This window comes from Schistocerca nitens, chromosome 6 (genome assembly GCF_023898315.1).
Source record: "Schistocerca nitens isolate TAMUIC-IGC-003100 chromosome 6, iqSchNite1.1, whole genome shotgun sequence".
NCBI classification, from domain to species: Eukaryota; Metazoa; Arthropoda; class Insecta; order Orthoptera; family Acrididae; genus Schistocerca; species Schistocerca nitens.
The window spans coordinates 623266980-623290393 of NC_064619.1; the positions used below are offsets into that span (position 1 = coordinate 623266980).

The window sequence follows — 23414 nt, forward strand, 5'->3', positions numbered from 1 at the left end:
GTGGATCACAAAATTATTATTTAATAGATCTGTTGACAGAAAGTGTTCACATTAGCAAATGCATTTAATTTTATTTTATGAAACCAATGCTGCAAGACAGCTGGAAACCAGATATCAAATGAAATAAGCAACTATGTACAAAGTAAAGCATAAAATAATCATTCAGTAGTCATGAGGCATTTCATAAGTTAGTAGAAATTCTCTCAATTCTCGTAGATAGACACTTGTCCTAATCAGGTGTGCAGATGTAAGAATATTTCCAAGTTATTATTAGCGTGTCGTATTTACGATGCTTTCTACAAAGGAATGTCAACAGCGAGGATAATGGCCTCCCTTTTTTTTTCTACCTGTGCCGCTGAAAAGGGCTCGCAATAATGGCTTTTTCTCCAGGCGTCTGGCACACCTGGCCACTCAGCTGGGTGCCCACGATGCATTACGTGCAGTCACTGAACTTTCTTACCGAAATATTTACGACACCAGTTTCCGTTACAGTGACAGTCTCATATAAAAATATTTCACAGGTCAAGAATTTGGGTTACAAATTGTAGAAACAAAATCCTATAAATATAACAGCATCCAAAAAATTTTCGCCAGCATTGTGATACATTCATGCATATACACACATTTCATAACTCTTAAAGTACGATTCTTGGTTTCCAACAACCTTCTTCACAAACCATAGTCCCTAACTTCTATTCATTATTCATATACATATAAACGCGTAATCACATTCCTTATATAGCATCAGCTTATTGATCATAAACATACCTCAACAGCATAATACACATCGTCGTCATAAAAATAACATCATAACACCTAAGTCAAATCTCAAAAACGTCGTAGCTTTCTGCAATAATTTCAAACCCTAAAAAATATTCTCTGCTCATTTCAATAGTGTCATCTACCTCAAACGTACCTTAAAAATCACGATCTCATACCAAATACATCATTCAAAGCTCTCATAGTATCACAATGGTTCTGAAATGAACAGTTCACAAAGTACAAACAACATACAATTTCGTAAGTGAAGTTATCCAACGGTGTAATTACGTAAACGTCTGTCACAGATGTAGTAAAATAAATGTTTGTCTCTCTCAGGTAAATAATCAGATAGCTGTGTAATTCTGTGTTAGAGAAATATGGTACCGATGTGTAAAGTTGTATAAGCAAATACCATATTAGCTAGGGCTCCTTGTGGTTGCCAAACACATGGTACACAAAGTAGGCGTGTACCCCCTGAGGATTAATGTAATTATACCCTCAGGTGTTACAGATTACAGCAATGGAATGAAATCTATCACGGAGAACTTTCTTTGTAATTGAAATTTTTTTTTAAAAATAAATGTTTTAAGTACAAAATTAATCACTGAAATGCGTGTCCTGTAGCGCTAAACTGTGCGGCTTGTTGTAAGATAATCTCTGTGGAAGTGTCGTAGTTATCGTCCTCCGAAAGCTAAGTTCCGCAGAAGTCAATGTACTTACCTCATGATACACAAAAGTGAAACGCTTTGCGTATAGATATCTTAGTTATTACGCTTATTGCCGTGATGAGGAAAGTACTGTGCTGTAACGTATGGTTGTGCTACGGAAAAGGCAGTGTCATTGTAGCTATACCACAAAAGTTACTACTAAAACCTGTTTTACTTTCCAGAAGAATTCAGAAAAACTGTGCAGATATAAAACAGATACATCGCAAAAGCAACATTGTAAATTGTCACTCATTAGTAGCGTCGTGATAAAATCGTGTAGCTGTCACATAAACTAACCACTGTGTCATCTGGTATCTCACTGAACGTACTTTAAACTCAGAATGTATTTTCAAGTAAACCAAAATGTTGCATTAAAATCTCATTAGCAGTACCGGTATATGTTCTAAGTATGTGAGCCTGATAGTTGTTCCGTAATCGTGCAACTAACAAGCAAGAATGTACAAATACAATAACACTGTGTCGTCTGTTCACAATAACAATGCATTCGTAATTTCTGTTTAAATAAGTTCTCTTGGTTCTTGACTGAATATTTAACTTCAAACAGTGTTGCATGTTAACAGATTCTAAGTCTGACAAAACATACTGGAAATGTGAAGTGAAAAATTTTATGGCAAAGACAAAGTTAAAAAGCAGATTATCTTTCAATAAACGGTTTTACATGTGAAATGTGGTGTAAACCTTTACTCTTCCTAGTACGCAGAGTTTCAACTGAAAAGCAATTGTCATGTTTTATACATCGGTAAAGAATGCTAAAATTTTTCTCAAGGCTAGCGTCTTATGTTATTTTTCTCGGAGCCAGCGGGCGCACGCGGCTGCCTGCTGTGCGAGTCATTGTCTGTCTCTCTGTTGGCGCGCGTCGTTACTGCGATTCGGAGACCTAACTTCTACAAATTCACGTTGTCGAAAATGCCCTGCTCTGTTTGAATCCCGCCAGTTCTGATGCAATTCAGGTCTGTCGTTACGAATATATCGTCTGTAGTCATGTCGGTAGATTCCATAGTTTCTTCCTTGTCCGTCACGTGGTGGAGAATTTCTCCCTGAATCGTAACTGCGCGCTGGACCGTTGCGTCTAAAGTTATTCTGTCTCTCGTGACAATAATTGTTTTGGTTCCCATATTGTCTGTTTCTCTGATTGTCTCTGTGATAGTCATTACCGCGGAGAGGTGATCTTTCCCTGTAATTATTACTACTCTGCCAACGGTTGTCATACGGGTGGTGTCAGTTTTGGTCACGATTTGCGTTGTAAGAATAGCCTTGTCGTGTCCAGTTATTGTTTCTGTCGTCACGGAATTGTGACTCATGTGACCTGTAATTGTGCTTCTGTTTTAGCGTTCCGCTTTTGTCAATGTCAATTTCCAGTTCTTGTAACAGCCCCTGAAAAGCTTCAATGTCGTCTTTGCAACCTCCTGCTAAAATAATATGTCGTAAATGTTCAGGCAATTTGATTAAGCAAATGCGGGTAAGTTCTGAGGGGCTGTATGGGTTTGACAGGTACTGATTCTTGTGCAACATGTCTTCAAAATATTTCATAAGACTGGAAAATTCAGATTGTTCGAAACGTTTCATCATTATTATGCCATGTTTTACTCGGTCTTGTGTGGCTTGAGACCAATATGCTGAGAGGAAGGCATGGTAAAATTCTCCTTCACTGTGGCAATCGTGAATGACCGATCGCATTCTTACAGCTGGTTCATTCTCTAAGTAGCCACACATAAATTCTAATCTGTGTTCTAACGACCAATTGGGAGGAAAACAATGAGAGAATTGATGGAGCCATGCTTGTGGATGAATGTCGTTGCCAGAATTCTTAAATGTTTTGAATTTACGTGTAGTAATGAACAGCTTATAGTCAAAATCATCATGTCGGCGAGTCGCATATCGGTCATTGTTAGTTCGTGTCGGCCGTTCCATCTCAAAATTCGGTGCACATTGCCAGTTTCTTTCATAACTTCCGAAATGCCCTGTGTTATTATTTTGCGTCTTTTCCGTATTTCTAAGTCCCTCTTCCCGTGTTGGGGCGCGAGTGTCCTCTGAAATACGTAATTGTTGTATTACCTGAGTCAGCTGATCTTGTACATCCCGGATTTCTCTTTGGTGTTGCGTATTAATTTGATTCTGATTTTGTTTGAATTTCCTAATTTGTTCGCACTCTTCTGTGTCATTAAAGACTACCGGTTTTGTGTCATTCAGATTATCATCTACCTTTGTAGATAAGTTAGTGAACTGATCTGAAAGTTCGGCTACTTTATCCGATAGTGTACTTATTTCCTCAGTGTGTTTTTCTGAACCAAGTTTCAGAGTATCTACTGTGTCCTTTAAGTTTTCCTGAGTTTTTGCAAGTTGCGTAACCGAATCGGTAGATGCAACTGAGTCAAATTTAGCTTGCAAGGTCTCATGATTTTCATGAACAGTAGTTTGCAGTTCTTTTATGGCTGCTTCGTGATTCTGTAGTGCATTTTCATGACGCGAAAAAATAGGTTGGAAATGCTCACAAATTTGTGTTTTTACGTCATTACAGACTTTTTGACATTTCGATTCAATGTGATGTAACTCAGTAGTTAAATCCTCACGTGTTTGTTCAAGAGTTTGCTCCAATAAGTCTAACTTTTGAAGATTTTGTTCCATTGCGTCTAACTGTTGCTGTGTTTGTCTCTGGTTTTGTTCCACTGTGTCTAACTTTTGAAGCTTTTGCTGTGTTTGTCTCTGATTTTGTTCCATTGTGTCTAACTGTTGCTGTGTTTGTCTCTGATTTTGTTTCATTTGTTGCGTTAATTGCAATAATAATGTATTAGTGTCTGGAATCTGTTGCTCTATGCTTTTCGGCAGTGCATTTGCACCGGCAACATTCACATTTTGACAAGCAGAAATTGTGTCTTGACTTATTTGAGAAAACGGTGGGGACCCAAAACCTGAATCTACAGTATTTGCAAAATTGTGTCCTGTCATTCCCGATTCCTGAGGCGAGCTGTTGCCGACCGACCGATCGATAATGCTTCTTTACTCACTAATTGTTTCACTGTCTACGCCATTGTTTGCCACCCGCTCCATTTCCCTATGCACAGTTACCAGATTACTACTTTGAATATTAGTTAATTCATTACACGGTGGCGCTAACACACTGCTTTCGTCTTTACTGTCATTTCTCAGTTTACTTTGGAGCCTAGTATTACGTTTTTCACACGCCATTATTGTCACAATATTTCACACGATAACACAGAAAAACACAATTTGAAGAGCAAAAATAAGAGAACACATTAACATAGCACTGAAAATAATATCTCGTTAATTGTAAGTGCAGCTGCGAAATACTTGCTGCAAATCTACATGCATGCCAGAACTGTTTTACTGTACAACAATGAAAAACTACAATTACAAAGGAAATTCTCTCAATGATTACGCGCTAGCAATAAACAATAGCTACACTAATTACACAAACTACAAGAAAAAAATCAGAAGATTCCAGTGAGGTATCCTAGGCTAAGGGTCGACATATGAAACGTCCCCTTTTAAACAATTTTACAGGACTGTGCTTAACCTGACGCACAATATTTTTTAGCGCAACGCAATCTGACTTTAAATAATCTCTACAAGAGAATGGCCCTGACTAAAATTAACCTGTACTTTTCACAAATCACTTACCTCACAAAAATCTTGGTTACTCTCACTACTGCAATAAAGCTAGCGCCACTACTGCCAGCTAAATAAAAGATTCAAACTATGGAAGGCACTAACTACTGATAGGGATAGTTAGCAAATGAAAGATATTAATAGAGAACAAACAATGTATTTACCTTGATATCATATATATATATATATATATATATATATATATATATATATATATATATATTCAAGACAAATTTCAAAACTCCGCCATCTCTCTCCCCACATCCACCACTGCTGGCGGCTCACCTCCAACTGCGCAACGCTACGCGCTGTTCACAGCCAGCTGCCTAACACTACAATGGCGAGTATTACAACAATGCAAAGCAGCCACAGACTGCACACAGCACAGCCAGTGATTTTCATACAGAGGTGGCGTTACCAATAAAAAACCTAAACAGCCTACTTACACCCTGTAGCGTGCATTCCACTGACTCCAAACTACCGCCGTTTGTGACTTCAGTGTAGTCAAGCGAGAGTTTACTGGCGGGCTTAGTGGATAAAAACCGGAGCTGCTTCGGTGCTAGTGATGCCCATGTGTTGGCTTCAAGGAGGCCAGGTGAGCACCTGAAACCAACCTGTTTGTGATCTTTACCCAATGGAGTGACACCTGGTGTTATGCTCTAGGGTGTGATTTCGTATGACAGCAGGAGCAATCTTATGGTTACCCCACGCACCTTGACAGCAAATATGTATGTCAGTCTGGTAATTCGACCTGTTGCACTGCCATTCATGAACAGTATTCCACGTGGTGTTTTTCAACAGGATAACGCTCTCCCACATACCGCTGTTGTAACCCAACATACTGTACAGTGTCGAATGTTGCCTTGACCTGGTCGGTCGCCAGATACTTCTTCAATCAAGCACGATTGGGACCTTACTGAACGACAAGTCCAGCGCCAACCACAGCTAGCACTAACCGTTCCTATATTCACCGGCCAAGTGCACGAGGCATGGAACTCCTTCCCACAAACCGACATCCGGCACCTGTATGATACAATGGATACACTTATGCATGTATCTGTTCTTTTGGACATGTCCGAAAGAACAGATACCATCGTCATATAGTTAATGCTAACCGGCCATGGACCTCCTTCTGTACTAGATGCACACACATTGCCCGAACTCTTACAGGACTCAGTAAGATTGTCTGTTGCGAGTAACGAGTGTAGTGGGCAGCGGCATGTAGTGTGTGGACATTAAGTTGTGAATGTGGGTCTCACGGGGAGTGTGCAAGGGATAAATCCCTGCAGTCGCACTATCCTCTGTGTCCTAGGTGGCATAGATGGGCAGAGCGTCTGCCATGTAAGCAGGAAATTCCGGGTTCGAGTCCCGGTCAGGGCACACATTTTCAACTGTCCCCGTTGATGTATATCAACGCCTGTCGACAGAATAAGGTCTTGATTTGATTATCATTTCATTGTGACAGTTATATCAACAACGAGCTGCTAAGTAAGCAACAGAGGGCCTCTGATGTTAATTGTCACATGATGCAAGGCCAGCCCCGAAATCTCATTGAAAGCATTCTACCCTTGATTACTTCGCCGGTGAACTGGCGTTCAGTGCCTGGCGCTCTTCTCGATTCCGAGGCCAGAGCGGCCTGGTGGTGGTCAACCGCAAATATATGAATCGCGAGAGACTCCATTGCTTACGTACGGCAGATTCTCCGCTATGTCGCTAAGGCCATCTACCTGATAACCATGAGCACCATCTGGAATCCCGATACACATGAACACCATCGGGAATGTATGTGTGCTGTGGAGATTGAGGTGACTGATGTTGACCCTCATCCAGCAAACGTCCCCTACGGCTCTGACTACGATATCCTTTCTTATCCCAAAGATTCACTCATCTATGGCGCTACCTACTCTACCGCTAATACTTTGTTATTTCAAAAATGGTTCAAATGGCTCTGAGCACTATGGGACTTAACATCTGTGGTCATCAGCCCCCTAGAACTTAGAACTACTTAAACCTAACTAACCTAAGGACATCACACACACCCATGCCCGAGGCAGGATTCGAACCTGCGACCGTAGCAGTCGCGCGGTTCCGGACTGAGCGCCTAGAACCGCGAGACCACCGCGGCCGGCACTTTGTTATATCATCTTGGTCCCTCCACACAGTTTCAGTGTGCTGGGCCTGAGAAGTTGACCTTATCTGCATGTCAATTCTACGAAACAGACCAGAACAAGTGACAGTATCATATGAGCCTTTTCGTTGTGCAGACGTGCTCGGCCCTAATGGCGAGTTAGAAGGAAATGTGGACATGTTAATCAGTAGTACCAGTGGGTGTAACGCGTAATGTTGGTTCTGCCGGAAAGGTGGCCTTAACGTTCTATTTATGCTTTAAAATATTGACTGTGCGTATTGTATCACAGACACAGTCCCTTTGACTGTTCAGAGATGTCACTAAACCCACCCAAAGATGTAAACACCTATGCATGAGCAGCGCCTGTTAGACGGAGGGTGTCCGAAGGCCGATCAGTTCTAGTCATTCCATCAGGACGGAGGTACACGCCTCGTGTTGTCTGTAGTTCAGCCATGCCTACACGGTCAGTAGCGCTGTTCGACCGCGTCCGCAATGTTACTTTGTCCCAGGAAGGGCTCTCAACAAGGGAAGCTCCAGGCGTTTCGCAGTGAACCAAAGCGATGATGTTCGGACTTGGAGGAGATACAGAAAGACAGGAACTGTCAATGACATGCCTCGCTCAGGCCGCCCAAGGACTACCACTGCAGTGGATGACCGGTACCTACGGATTATGGCTCGGATGAACCCTGACAGAAACGCCACCATGTTGAATAATGTGGCCACATGACGCCGTGTTACGAATCAAACTTTGCGCATTAGGCTGCATGATGCGCAACTTCATTCCCGACGTCAATAGCGAGGTCTACCTTTGCGACCACGACACCATGCAGCGCGGTACAGATGGGCCCAAGAACATGCCGAATGGAACGCTCAGGATTGGCATGACGTTCTTTTCACCGATGAGTGTCGCATATGTCTTCAATCAGACAATCGTCGGAGACGTGTTTGGAGGCAACCCGGTCAGGCTGAACGTCTTAGAAACACTGTCCAGCAAAGTGGAGGTTCCCTGCTGTTTTTGGGTGGCATTATGTGGGGCCGACGTATGCCGCTTGTGGTCATGGAAGGCGCTGTAACGGCTGTTCGATACGTGAATGCCATCCTCCGACCGATAGTGCAACCATATAGGCAGCATATTGGCGAGGCATTCGTCTTCATGGACGACAATTCGGGCTCCCATCGTGCACAGCTTGTGAATGACTTCCTTCAGGATAACGACATCGCTCGACTAGAGTGGCCAGCATTTTCTCCAGATATGAACCCTATCGAACATGCCTGGGATAGATTGAAAAGGCCTGTTTATGGACGACGTGACCCACCCACCATTCTGAGGGATCTACCCCGAATCGCCGTTGAGGAGTGGGATAATGTGGACAAATAGTGCCTTGATGAACTTGTGAATAGTATGACACGTCGAATACAGACTTGCATCAACGCAAGAGGACGTGCTACTGGGTAACAGAGGTACCGGTGTGTACAGCAATCTGGGCCACCACCTCTGAAGGTCTCGCTCTATGGTGGTACAGCATGCAATGGGTGGTTTTCATGAGCAATAAAAAGGGCGGAAATGATGTTTACGTTGATCTCTATTCCACTTGTCTGTACAGGTTCCGGAACTGTGAGAACCGTGGTGATGCAAAACTTTTTTTGATGTGTATACAGTAAAGATGTTTTGTTTAACCAGCCTTCCTGCTCCACACACACACACACAACCAACCACACACACACACACACACACACACACACACACACACAAATCACACACAATATTGGAATGGACGGTTCAAGGACGAGATGGGGAAGCTATCGTGGCGAGGCCTCGGGTTTCGACTCCTGCCCACACTTGTCATCGAAAGGCAGAGGTCCCAGGTTCGAGACCCAGTAGGGGACACAGTTGTGATCAGCGAGTAACTTTCGGGAAGCACGTTCTTTCCAGGTGCGGAAGCCAGTGGCCAGACGAGTGCTCGGCCAGCACTTGCCGGCACCTCCTCGGTCGCCGGTCGGCAGCCGCCGGCGCGTGCGTGCCGCCTCCTCCTCCTCCTCCCCCGCCTCCTTGGCCTATCGGTAATTACCGCAGGGCCTCGACTGCCGCTGCCGGCGGATTATCACCCGCAGGGCCGGCCGCGCCCTTTCATCCCCAGGGACGAGCCCCCAGCCCCAGCGTCCCGTCCCTACCTCCCTACCTCTCACCCCCGCCTTTCTTTATAAATTTTAAACCAGCGGCGCGGCGGCGGCACGATAATTTAAGGCCCCGCGGAGGCAGCAATCGCGTGCCCAATGATCACGACACACACACGGCGCCCCTCGCCCTCGCTCGCGTCACCCCTGTAGGAGCACAGGGGCGGAAGCGCCGCCCTTGTAGTCCTAACTGCCCGACAACTGACACGCTCCTCTGCGTTTCTTACCGAAAAGGAGGCGCGTTTTACTTCACTTTTGAAGTGTAGTTGTAAGGTAACGATCTCTGCGGTGACCTCCGATGTCACCTTCCACTTCATTCAGTGACAAACAAACTGTGTAAGAAGCATGTGAACAAACTCTGAATTCAAAACGCGAAGTAATTAGCAATCTGATCAATGGAGTAAATCAGCCTACGATTACGTAGGTCAGAGATAATAATTGCAGTACCCTGTAACTCACCTGTGGTTCCCTTCCTTTTGTGTCCTTCTTTCCGAAGGTAATGAACAATTCTAGCTAACCTTCCAAACTGATGAGACGTATTCGCTTATTCGTCCCTTACTAACAGTAATGAAATGAACGGAAACTGTAATCCGCTAACATGTGCAAGCTAATCGATGCGGTGCCATATGTAGCCTAATAGCAGCTGAGCGCCGGCGGCTTTGCTCTCGCAGACAATATGGTCTGCAGAGATTTTTTCTGTTTTTGTTTTTTGTTTAAGGGGCTCCGGAACGCCATATACTTGCAATGTTAAAATAACGCTTATAAATTACATCTTTCCTCACAAAGTATTTGAGGTAGGAAGTTGAACTTTTTACAGATTATTTATTGGAATATGGGCTACAACTTAACACAGGGATTTTACAAAATTTTAGTTCAGTTATTAAAGATTTTTTTTTTCAATTGTAATGAAAATTCACAACATTTTTTTGCAATTTTTTATTTATATATTCAAAAATATACAGTTTTTTGGAAAAAGGCTGTGTTAAATTATGCAGAAGGTACTGTGTAACATTTACTGAAAGTTTGAAACAAATATGTTTGGAAGATCCTTAGAAAACATGTAATTAGTATGAGAAAATAAAAGTTTTGGGAATCGAGCGACAAAGATTGGATTAACTTTTTAGTGCATTCCAGGTCCATAGGATGGATTATCTTCATCCTCTGAAAACTCCTCCTCCAGCTTCCTCTTGTTCCTCCTCCTGTTTACTCTTGCTTGTATTTCTAGACACTTTACAGCCCTGTCTGCAGCCCGAAGGCGATCCTTGTCTAAAGCAAGCATCGCTCGTACCATGTTAGAACCTATCTTCATTCCCATATTTCTAAATACCTTGCACCTTACAATGTTGCCATCATTGAAAGTCACAACAGCATCATACACACCAAAGTGAAGTGTTTCTATTCCAACAAATACAGTCTTGGGGATTCTCGACCATATAACACTATTTACACTTTCATTGGGGTTTTGAGTTTTTCCGTGAATACACTTTTTCAACAATTCAGGTGCTGCTAAGTCTCTGAAAATAGGTTTTATCACCTCCATTATTGCATGAGGTTCAAATGGTTCAAATGGCTCTGAGCACTATGGGACTCAACTGCTGAGGTCATTAGTCCCCTAGAACTTAGAACTAGTTAAACCTAACTAACCTAAGGACATCACAAACATCCATGCCCGAGGCAGGATTCGAACCTGCGACCGTAGCGGTCTTGCGGTTCCAGACTGCAGCGCCTTTAACCGCACGGCCACTTCGGCCGGCATTGCATGAGGCAGACTATGCTTATGAGTGTACACTTCACCAGTTAGCAATCCTTTGTTATATTTACACCAACTGTCTTCTTCTTTGGGACACAAGCTATGTTGGGGATTTTCATCGTCTTTATTGTTTACAGTAATAACACATACCTTTGGCTTTCCAACATTTCTCCTTTTCTTAAAAGCCTTCAGAGGATTTCTAATAACTTTACTTTTACTCATTATTATACTTCAACAAAACAGAGACTCAAGAAACAGAATTAATTACGAATATTTGCGAGATAACGACAGAGTAAATAAACATGAAACAATCGACATCACACCAGCGATATATATTGAACCATCACAGGTTAGCCACAACACATACTTTATCTCACATCACTAAAATGTACCTGATGAACACGGACGTTAATAATAACACCATTTGACAGCAGTTTAACAGCGCCACAGTGGGTCACGCCCATGTAGAACACATTTCAAAAAACATTTAAAAATAGTTGTAGTCTTCGGAATTGAATAAATTATATATCTATTAAAAGGTAATAGTCTGCAGATTCAGAAAACGCAAAAAAGTAAAAATTGAACTTTTCATGATTTTGAGCCTTTCCGGAGCCCCTTAATCGAATTTTTATGTTGTTCACAAACTGTAGCACCTTCTAAGCTTTTCACGCTAATTAAGGCGATACAAGCATGTTCTTTTCCGAATGTACTTCTGACCAAACACCGATTCTGGAAGCCGGAGTCCAAAGTTTTTGTTAATCATGCATTTTGCGTTCCTCTGGAGATATTTGCATGTCAGTTTCTATCCACTACCAAATAGTTCGTTATATCTACCGGAGAGTTGGAAAACAATTTTCATAAATTAAGCTCTAAATTTTTTTCGTGTAACGAAGCATTTTCTTAAAAATTTCCATCCCCTATTGCACCCTCTTAGGGGTTGAAGTTCCAGAAACACTGAAACACTTTTTTTTTTATTTCTGAACAAGGAGTCAAATACCAATTGTCATAGATGCAGCCTTAAAAACATTTAGTAGTTTTTTTGTAATTATTCTTTAGCAAAAAAACTTTCACCCACTATTTTACCCCCTTAGTGGTTCAATTTTCATATATGCTCAAACACTTATTTTTTATTTTTTGTTTGAGAAACCAAACACCAGTTTTAGGAGTTCTAGCTTAAAAATTTCCTTAACAGTGACGTACCTTCAAAAAGCCTTTCATCCCTTATTTCACCCCCTTCGGAGTGGGATTTCGGACAATCGGTTCTTAATCGATGCCTACAGTGTAAGATTCACACCCTTTCCAAACTTCACGTTTCTACCTTTAGCGGTTTGTGCTGGGCGGCGATGAGTCAGTGAGTCAGTGTGGCACTATTTCACCCCCATAGGGACTGTATTTTATATAAAAAAAATTATAAAATTTCGTAAAATTTTATAAAACGTATTTGTTCATCTCTAGCCGAGAAGCCAAACGTCAGTTTTCAAAGATTTAGGTTTAAGAATGTTATTGCAGTGAAATATTTTCCTTAGGGGTTGAATTTCCAAAAGAAAAGTGACATGTGTATGTTTTATTTCTAATTGAGAAGCCATATACAAATTTTCCACAAAATCTTTCATCCCCGTTTCACCTCCAAAGGGGTCGAATTTCCAAAAACAATGAAACACGTATTTTTTTAATTTCTTAGAAGCCAAATTTAAATTTTCATTTATTTACCTATTAAAATATTTTGATAATAAAATATTTTCATAAAACTTTTCATCCCCTGTTTCACCCACTTGGCGGTTCAATTTCGAAAAACTCTGAAACACGTATTTTTTATTTGTAATGTGCTTATAAAAATACTTCAGTAGTTCTTTAATAACGATATATTTTCGAAGACAGCTTTCATTCACTAATTCTCTCTCACTGGGTTGAAATACTAAAAAGGCTGAAACACGTATTTCTCTATTTCTGACAGAGAAATCAGATATCATTTTCCGTAGGTCTAGCTTGCCTTAATAGCGACATTTTTCGAAAAAACCCTTCATCCCCTATTTCATCCCTTGAGGACGGCATTTGAAATAAATGCCTCTTTAAATGACGCCTACAGTATATGATCCACACGTTCTCCAAATTTCAAGTTCCTATCCTTAGCGGATTGGGCTGAGCGACGGTGAGTCAGTAGGTCAGTCAGGACATTGCCTTTTACTTATAGAGATTAGAATTCAGACGAAATTGTTGATATCCAGTCGCATACTTGCCAGGAAAGATCTGGGATAAAATAGACTAAAGGTAATCATTAGTGTCTATTACCTGTCCAGATAGCCTCGCGCGTTAGCTTGGCGCTTTGCGGATTCGGGGAGACGACCCGGGGCCATACCAAATCCGTGCGGCAGTTAACGAAGAAGGCCTGTCTGTCGGCAAATCTAGATGTGGTTTTCAGGCGGTTTCCTAACAGCCGCATAGGTGAATTGCGGGCTGGTACCCGAGTCCTGCCCCACTAACACGATTCCCAAACATTTGGAAAAACAATTTCCTACACTTTCACATGGGGTAACACTAAACGTGGACGGGTACACCAATTCTGTTCAGAGGAGGGAGGAGGCGGTGGTGACGGGGAGGCCTTCCGGCCCACTCTCTACCACAACATTGCCACATCCAGTAATTAACATGCCGACCCCTTGAACATACAGGATAAAGGCCAGAAAAAAAGGCAGAATAATTACTAAAATCTGTCCAGTGTCTTATGTACCTTACTAACGGATACTGAGTTTTTTGTTTCCGGAGTCATATCCTCCACGACGTAAATTTGTTAATGATATGCTCGTCCCACCCAGAGGAGGAAAGGCTAGAGAAAGTAAGACTGTTTTAGGGAAAGAATTAAAAGCGCCATACAGTAACACGCAAAGAATGGAGAAATTTTATACTTCTTTTAGCCAAGTTGCGCCATATATTTCTTTTCTCAGAATCTTTTCATCATTTCCTTGATCTACTCAACTACGCTTCAGCATTCTTTTATATGACTGCATTACAAAAGCTTCTCTTCTTGTCTGAACTGTACACCGTCCACATTCCGCTTCTGTTCCAGGCTACAATCCGTACGAATGTTTTCGGAAAATACTAACTAACCCTTAAATTGATATTCATGTTAACTAATTTCTCTCTTTCATAAAGTATTTCTTGAGCCATCATCGGTTGTTTTGTTGCCCAAATACTAAAACAGTTCTAGAACTCTTAACGAATCGATTCATAATCTAATTGCCTCTGTCTGCAACGCCTGATTCTATTCAGCTACATTTCATTACCGCTGTTTTAATTTTCTTGATTCTCATCTTATATAACCTCTTTTAGTGACACTATCTGTTCCGTTCAACTGACATGCCAAGTCTTTTGCTGTCTCTAACAGAATTGCAATGTCACTGACAAATCTCAAAGCTTTTATGCCGTCTCCCTGAACTAAAGTTTCTTTTTTATTGCTTGGACAATGTACAAATTGAATAACATCGGCGTTAGTCTACAACCTGTCTGACTCACTTCTCAACTATTTCTTCCCTTTCCTGTCCTTCGACTCTAATAACTGTCGTCTGGTTTCTGTTCGATTTCTAAATTACCTTTCGCATTCTGTATTTTAACCCTATCAGATATACAGGGTGTCTTTCGATGTGTACGAAAACACCTCCTGCGGAAAACAGAAATTATTTGCAGCTCAAAATTCCTCTCCTGCTTTTTATTTTGGCAGCGTTTTACTAAAAAAATTAACGCCCGAGTTTGAGAGTATACGATAGCAAACTGACTGAGGCCGGTGCAGTTCGCCATATGTGGATGCTGCAGCAAAAGTTCTAAGGAAGATTTTCTGGTTCGTGTTGACAATGTGCCTCAGATGCGTACAACGAAACATTCGCCACATTCATTCAACAACGGGACTGTCGGCCAAACACGGGGGAAGTACAGAAATACAGTATCGCTGAAGATACTACCCGCTGTATTTTTCTGTCCATTTTGCGACCGACGTCACTGCAGACATGAATTATTTAATTTCATGTTCTGCCAAATAGCCATTTGCAAAATAGCTCCAGCCTTTTTTTTTAAGTTTGTGAATTTTCCGCACAAATTGAAATGTCACCCCTTATAGAGGGAAGTAATAATTCGCCTGAATCTGGAAATTGTATTAACTGACCTCTGTACAGTGCATATTGCCACTCTTGTACATGTGGAGTCGAATGTACGTTTCCTTCCCACTCCCGTACGAATAAACGAATCCGCTACGAAACGTAAGTTGCTGTTGTTGTTGTTGCCTTCACTCCGAAGGCTGGTTTGATGCATTTCTCCGCTCCTGTGTATTCTGTGCAAGCTTCTTCGTGTCTGCTTAGCTACTGTGACATACATCAACTTGAACCTGCTTAGTGTACTCAAATCTTGGTCTCCCTCTAAAATTTCTAGTCTCCCCTCCCTTCCCACACTCCCTTCGATTACCAAAATAGTGATTTTTTGATTTATCAGGATGTTAACTAAGATATAAATTTTACTCAAGTCTTTTTCCCCTATTCAGTTCAGTACTACCTCATTAGCTGGTGATGATTATGTGTTTAAAGGAACTACTGGGTCATCACTCCCTCCATTTCATGAGAGAAACACTAAAAAGGTAAGAAGCGAAAAAGTGGTGACTTGGTTGTTCCTATATGAGCAAGTCATAGAGTTTAGAAAAGGGCTTGACAGTAGGTGTAACACGATAGGTAAAATAAAATAGAGATAACCCAGGCAACATCTTGTACAAGAGGGTCTGAAGGCAGAGCAAAGTGTGGGAGGAAGAAAGTAACCTGCGGTCGCATGGGAGGTAAACGCTATGGGGGTAGGCTCGCTGCCCCCCCTCCCCCATCCTGCACAACCACCCCAACACTGAAAGTGGAGGAGTATTATACACTCCTGGAAATTGAAATAAGAACACCGTGAATTCATTGTCCCAGGAAGGGGAAACTTTATTGACACATTCCTGGGGTCAGATACATCACATGATCACACTGACAGAACCACAGGCACATAGACACAGGCAACAGAGCATGCACAATGTCGGCACTAGTACAGTGTATATCCACCTTTCACAGCAATGCAGGCTGCTATTCTCCCATGGAGACGATCGTAGAGATGCTGGATGTAGTCCTGTGGAACGGCTTGCCATGCCATTTCCATCTGGCGCCTCAGTTGGACCAGCGTTCGTGCTGGACGTGCAGACTGCGTGAGACGACGCTTCATCCAGTCCCAAACATGCTCAATGGGGGACAGATCCGGAGATCTTGCTGGCCAGGGTAGTTGACTTACACCTTCTAGAGCACGTTGGGTGGCACGGGATACATGCGGACGTGCATTGTCCTGTTGGAACAGCAAGTTCCCTTGCCGGTCTAGGAATGGTAGAACGATGGGTTCGATGACGGTTTGGATGTACCGTGCACTATTCAGTGTCCCCTCGACGATCACCAGTGGTGTACGGCCAGTGTAGGAGATCGCTCCCCACACCATGATGCCGGGTGTTGGCCCTGTGTGCCTCGGTCGTATGCAGTCCTGATTGTGGCGCTCACCTGCACGGCGCCAAACACGCATCATTGGCACCAAGGCGGAACCGACTCTCATCGCTGAAGACGACACGTCTCCATTCGTCCCTCCATTCACGCCTGTCGCGACACCACTGGAGGCGGGCTGCACGATGTTGGGGCGTAAGCGGAAGACGGCCTAACGGTGTGCGGGACCGTAGCCCAGCTTCATGGAGACGGTTGCGAATGGTCCTCGCCAATACCCCAGGAGCAACAGTGTCCCTAATTTGCTGGGAAGTGGCGGTGCGGTCCCCTACGGCACTGCGTAGGATCCTACGGTCTTGGCGTGCATCCGTGCGTCGCTGCGGTCCGGTCCCAGGTCGACGAGCACGTGCACCTTCCGCCGACCACTGGCGACAACATCGATGTACTGTGGAGACCTCACGCCCCACGTGTTGAGCAATTCGGCGGTACGTCCACCCGGCCTCCCGCATGCCCACTACACGCCCTCGCTCAAAGTCCGTCAACTGCACATACGGTTCACGTCCACGCTGTCGCGGCATGCTACCAGTGTTAAAGACTGCGATGGAGCTCCGTATGCCACGGCAAACTGGCTGACACTGACGGCGGCGGTGCACAAATGCTGCGCAGCTAGCGCCATTCGACGGCCAACACCGCGGTTCCTGGTGTGTCCGCTGTGCCGTGCGTGTGATCATTGCTTGTACAGCCCTCTCGCAGTGTCCGGAGCAAGTATGGTGGGTCTGACACACCGGTGTCAATGTGTTCTTTTTTCCATTTCCAGGAGTGTAGTTATGTGTAACATCGACTCTCCTGAGGAAATGCAACACTTTGATAGGGGCTGTCTCGTCATCGGCAAGGATGTGAGGTAGGGAAGCTGAGAGCATGCCGCAGATCGGCATTCAGCAGGATCGTGAGTGGACTACCGCAGCTGCAGTGGGGAGGATCCTCACGACGCAGAAGGAAATCACGGCTGAGTCTCGTGTTGTCGAAGCGTAGTCGGCATAACACAATGGCATCATTCCGAGAGGCCTGGAAAGATGTATGCCACACTTTAGTGGACCCCTTTATCACTCTCAACTTGTTTTGGGCCATAGTAGTTTGACATTCCAATTCCCATAGCCTAAAACTGTTGCGTTGAAGTTGTAACCGTAAGGCTGTTCCCGGTATTCCGACGTCAAGTTGATCTTTGCAAGGTGGCATTATTTTGAGCCACATTACAATTACCACTCCGGAAAGAAGACCCTTTAATAGTATAAACATAGAGACAGGAAACCATTAACGATACTGACTGTTGTGTTGGCTGAAGAGCCAACACCGTGTTACTAGAGGAGGCCGAAATGCACGCGTTTTAGCTCACACAGGCTGGCGTGAGGAGGGAAGAACTACACTGACGTGAGGTCTGGAACATGACAAGAAATTAGAATTCAGAAAGCGGACGTAATTAGTTGATACTTAACTTTAATCCATTAATGATGAACCTCGCTCTTGACGGTACATCATTCACAATATTATCTGTTCAGAATACAGTCGTAGTAACTGAATATGGCGCTTTGCTAGGTCGTAGCAAATGACGTAGCTGAAGGCTATGCTAAGCTGTCGTCTCTGCAATTGAGAGCGTCTGTAGACAGTGAACCATCGCTAGCAAAGTCGGCTGTACAACTGGGGCGAGTGCTAGGAAGTCTCTCTAGACTAGACCTGCCGTGTGGCGGCGCTCGGTCTGCAATCACTGATAGTGGCGACACGCGGGTCCGACGTATACTAACGGACCGCGGCAGATTTAAAGGCTACCACCTAGCACAGGGCCGGCCAAACGCTGCACAGTGTGCAGACGTGCGGAAGTGCTGCACATCTGCGCACGCGTGCGACAGCGACATCTGTTATTAGACATGTGTCCTAAATGAACCGGCCGGCCGTGGTGGCCGTGCGGCTCTAGGCGCTACAGTCCGGAACCGCGTGACTGCTACGGTCGCAGGTTCGAATCCTGCCTCGGGCATGGATGTGTGTGATGTCCTTAGGTTAGTTAGGTTTAAGTAGTTCAAAGTTCTAGGGGACTGATGACCTAAGATGTTAAGTCCCATAGTGCTCAGAGCCATTTGAACCATTTTTTGAACCTAAATGAACGGCGGCGGTTCCTCTTCCCTGTTTATGTGGTACAAGCAAGAGCGCAACATACCCAGTCTCGTTTACCCCTGGTGATCGTAACCTTAACAGAGAAGTACTGAGAAATGGCAGGTACTGTGAAAAAGCAAAGGACGGCAGATCTATGTTCTCAGTCGTTTCGATCAAGCATCAGTGATGGAAATCTCCCGCAATTGCTTGCGTTTGTCAATGAGCCGTGCTTTTGTGCCCGGTATTAACTATATCATTTCGCATGACCAGGGAAAAACGTGTTTGGATTTATTCCTTTCATAATTAAAAATTATTGTTTATTAACTGTGCATTATTGCCTCATTCTGCTCCATGTTACATTATAATCAGGAAAATTGGTCATTAAACCGATTGTTGTATACTTACATATAGGTTTTTTTTGTAATGTGTGAAGGGCTACGCTCAGTTGAAGTCGATAAAACATAACAATCATCTAATTGTCGGTTATTACGCGGATTTAAGACGGAACTGATGAAACATATAGCAATAATGGTACAGGTGATCATCGAGAGGTCAGCGAGACAGAAATTATGTCGGTGTAACTGAGGGCACCGAGAATTAGTTATAGGAAACCATGAATTGGTTTAATGTTATTTGAAATCATGACTAAGGTTCGTTGGAAGTCGCTAAGTGCTCTCTTTCTTAAATACTAGATCAAAAACATTACCCTATTTACGTGCCGTCAGTCAAGCTGCCTTAATAAAAACCCACGGTTGTTAACTGTATTACTTGTCTTACTGGGTTAAACCGTTAATATAAAAGTACACGTCTCAATGAGTAGACTGTGACAGTATTTTAAATGTTTAATACTCGAAATACCTTCCCATGGTTGGCTTGCAAGCTGTGGAAAGAGCACTAGAATACGCCGGTACAGAGTACCTCAGCAAGTGGATAAAGCGAGATGTGTGCGTAGAAACATGCACTACATGAACACTGACGGCTGCGGCGTGCACGCTATGACCCGGAAGTTGCACATGTGCAGGAGCACCACACGCGTGCAGAATTTCTGACCGGCCCTGACCTAGCAAGTGTGGTGTCTGGCGATGACACCACACTGACATCGAGTAGGGATCTTAATTTGTAGCAGAATATCTGCACGTTGGGCGATAGTGAAGCGGACGGAGATGGGAGGCTGGCAGGAGGACGGGAAAGACACAAGCGAGGCAAGCAGGCCTGTGAGCTGATGACAACAGCGCCCGTAAGGTACTGGAAACACCAGGCAGGTGGACGGCGGCTTAGCGGAAGCCACGTGGCCGAGGACAAGGAGAAGACACAGGGGCTCGCTCACAAAACGCGTGGCGGCGTGTGGGTGGGTTTCCCAACGGCTGGAGCGGAAGCTTCTGGAACAGTCTGGAAGCTTCTAGAAGCTTCGGTCGGTTGCAAAACTGAGATTGGTTCCAGCAACATGACTGGCCACGCACATTAAAGGGGGGAAGAAAAAAAGAACAGGAGCTACGAAAAAGCGTAGCGACTAGGAAACACTTGCTCCTGGGGCACCGAGGAGAGAGGTTGGTCCTGGCGAGGTGTGGGACCTCGTTACTGGGGCAGAGTACTTGTAGCGAGAGCCTGAGGATCGTCTGGTGTTGCACGGCAGCCGTGGAGGTGCCTACGGAAGCTTTTGGTGAGGTAGAATTTATGTTATCTCGCTGAGGCGAGAACCTTCGCAGCGATAAGCGTCAGATCACTGTAGTGATCGTACATTCGCAACGGCGGTTAGGGAAGTAAAGTAAATTGCTGATCACGTATCTATGTCGTTCTATGCTGAGACTTCACGTTGCTAGAAGCGAGTGTAGTTCTAAATATAATTGCAATTGCCATAGCTGATGTCAGTATTCCGCGCTTGAATTAACGACCGCGAATATGTATCACAGGACAGTTCCAGATACAGCGATTACCAAATGTGAATAGGCAGAACTAAAATGTTGCTTGTACTGTGTAATCTTGTATAGAGTAAATTTCAGAAGAGTCAAGAATTTAACACTACTGAGTGTATCATTTGATAGCTAGTACTTTCGTTTGTCATTTTATTATCTCCTTATTTGTGTATTTCATGTTTGCAACCACCTGGTGGAGGCAGTGTTTCTAGGTCAGCATATCTGAACATTCTAGCATACTGAGGATATGGTTAGAAACCAACCAGATTTGCATAGACTAGTTAACGTCACATATGGAGCAAAGGATAAGCTTACCCTTCTGGAGAGCGTATAAGTATCAGGGCGACAAATTAGCGTTATAAAATCCGTTGTGAAAAATTTTTCACTTATACGTTCGGCTCGCAGGCTTACCCATCAGCAGAAAAGAGCAAAACAGAAGCGGTAGCTTACATCTTCTGTAGCTGCGTCTTTAACTAGAATGTCAGTGAGTTAGTTTCCTGGAATGTCTATCTGGCTTGGCGTCCAGAATGAAGGTCACTGATTTCCCAGAACTGTACAGGTCCAGGATGTTGGCGACCAAAAGATTTTTGGGATAACATAAGGATATGTCTTTTAAGCAACTCGTGGGATCACTACAGATCAGAAAATTCGTCATGGCTATGGATTTGAGGTAAAGCAAAGCCTGAGATATGGCAAACAAGTCTGCAGTTCATATACTACAGGAACTCGTCGGGGAGTGCTTCTCATATCTCCTTAAATGTGCGAAAGTGTAACCCTCTCGTTGACTTTCGATCCGTCGTAGATCCATACCGAATTAGAATAATCGTGGACGATCGAACGAAACAGGTGTCGGAGAAGGGTAGGATCAGCATACTTCTTGAGGCCGCAAAAGAGGCCATCCGTATCACAGGAAAGGGTACAGAGTGTGGGGGGTGTCAAGAGGGAACCCTAGGAGCACAGACCAAAGGCGGCTCTTGGAGGCCTTCAGTGGCGTATCGAGTCGGATCCCAATTTTAGGCGGTGCTTAAACAGTCTGACCTGTTGGTCGTGGAACAGAGTTGAGTAGAATGGGTGAGTATGCATCTGACAGTTGTGACTGCTTAATTAGCCAAAACAGCTGTCGTCTATGCTGAGTGGTGGGACACCGGGTTCAACCAGAGCTGGTACAGTATGCCCTCATTCCCAACTGCACGCCAGTGTGGTGAGCAGGATCCAGCAAGCCCAGTATGGACGGTGCTACCGACCCATGGACAACACATCCACAGCGGGATAAAATCAGCACTTTGTAAAATCTCAGAAGAGGAATGCTGTCCGCTCCCTATGAAGAGTTACTAAGAAAACGGAGAGCATTTAGCTTCATGTCTTCGTATATCCATAATTGAAATGGACGATTTAGGACGTCAGCTAGTATAATATATGTTAAAAAATGACGAAATTCCTCCAGCTGTATTAAGGTGTTGGTTTTACTGGCGACTAGTTTCAATGTTGCTACAACATCATGTTCAGGCCCATACTTGTTGACAACAACCGTATGTGTCAAACACTAGTAGTCAGTGGTGAGATAGGCGTGTTCCATGCGGAATTTTAACAACGTTAGCTTGTTGTCGCATAAAATACCTAAGAATTGAAATATTTCAACGACTTCAAGCAACTGAACACCAAGATAAATTTCTGGGTGCGGCTGCAGAGTCCAAAGTCGGTAAAATGTACTATTGGTGATTTTGTAGGAGAAAACTGATAGCCATGATTCAGGACCCGTCATGTATTCTCCGGACAGGCACCAGAAGTTAGCGCTCCGGTGTGCATAGTGCGGGCAAAGAGCATTCACATACAGTGACTGAGGGACTGTGGAGCCCATTCCATTTACGATACTGTTCATGGCGATAGCGAACAGCGTTACTCTTGTAAGTAGGCTGTTTAGGTTCTCTTATTGGTAACGCCACGTAGCGCTCTGTATGAAAATCACTGGCTATGCTGTGCAGTCTGTGGCTACTTTGCATTGTTGTCTGCCATTGTAGTGTTGGGCAGCTGGATGTGAACAGCGCGTAGCGTTTCGCAGTTGGAGGTGAGCCGCCAGCAGTGGTGGATGTGGGGAGAGAGATGGCGGAATTTTGAGAGCGGACGATCTGGACGTGTGTCCATCAGAGAGAGTAAATTTGTAATATTGGATATCATGGACTGATATATATATTATCACTTTTGAACACTATTGAGGTAAATACATTGTTTGTTCTCTATCAAAATCTTTCATTGGCTAACTGTGCCTATCAGTAGTTACTGCCTTCAGTAGTCTGAATCTTTTATTCAGCTGGCAGTAGTGGCTCTCTCTGTATTGCAGTAGTTCGAGTAACGGAGATTTTTGTGAGGTAAGTGATTTGTGAAAGGTATAGTGTAATGTTAGTCAGGGCCATTCTTTTGTAGGGATTATTGATAGTCAGATTGCGTTGCGCTAAAAATATTGTGTGTCATTTTAGTGTTGATCAGAATAGGTAAAGAGCGAAATGCGAAATGTCTGAGTACGTTCAGTTCTGCTCAGCTGTTTGAAAATAAAATAACGAAGAGGTTTACCAGCACAGTAATTCATAAATTTTTCTAAGGGGACGTTACACTCTCAGAACCGATCCCTGAGGCACTCCAGTTTCCTGTATATATTGGTTGCTGAGAGTCGAACCTATCCGGTCCCGAAAAAGTCAGACAGAT

The 23414-nt window shown here is 43.7% G+C and overlaps 1 protein-coding gene across 1 annotated transcript in view; it reads right to left on the bottom strand.

Moving 5' to 3' along the window:
* The window catches only part of LOC126263532 (translation initiation factor IF-2-like), a 125262-nt gene that overhangs the window by 9557 nt on the left and 92291 nt on the right, over window positions 1-23414 (bottom strand). Inside the window, exon 3 of the mRNA XM_049960625.1 lies at window positions 9222-9300. Coding sequence (XP_049816582.1) covers window positions 9222-9300 — 79 coding nt within the window. The remainder of the gene's footprint in view (window positions 1-9221; window positions 9301-23414) is intronic.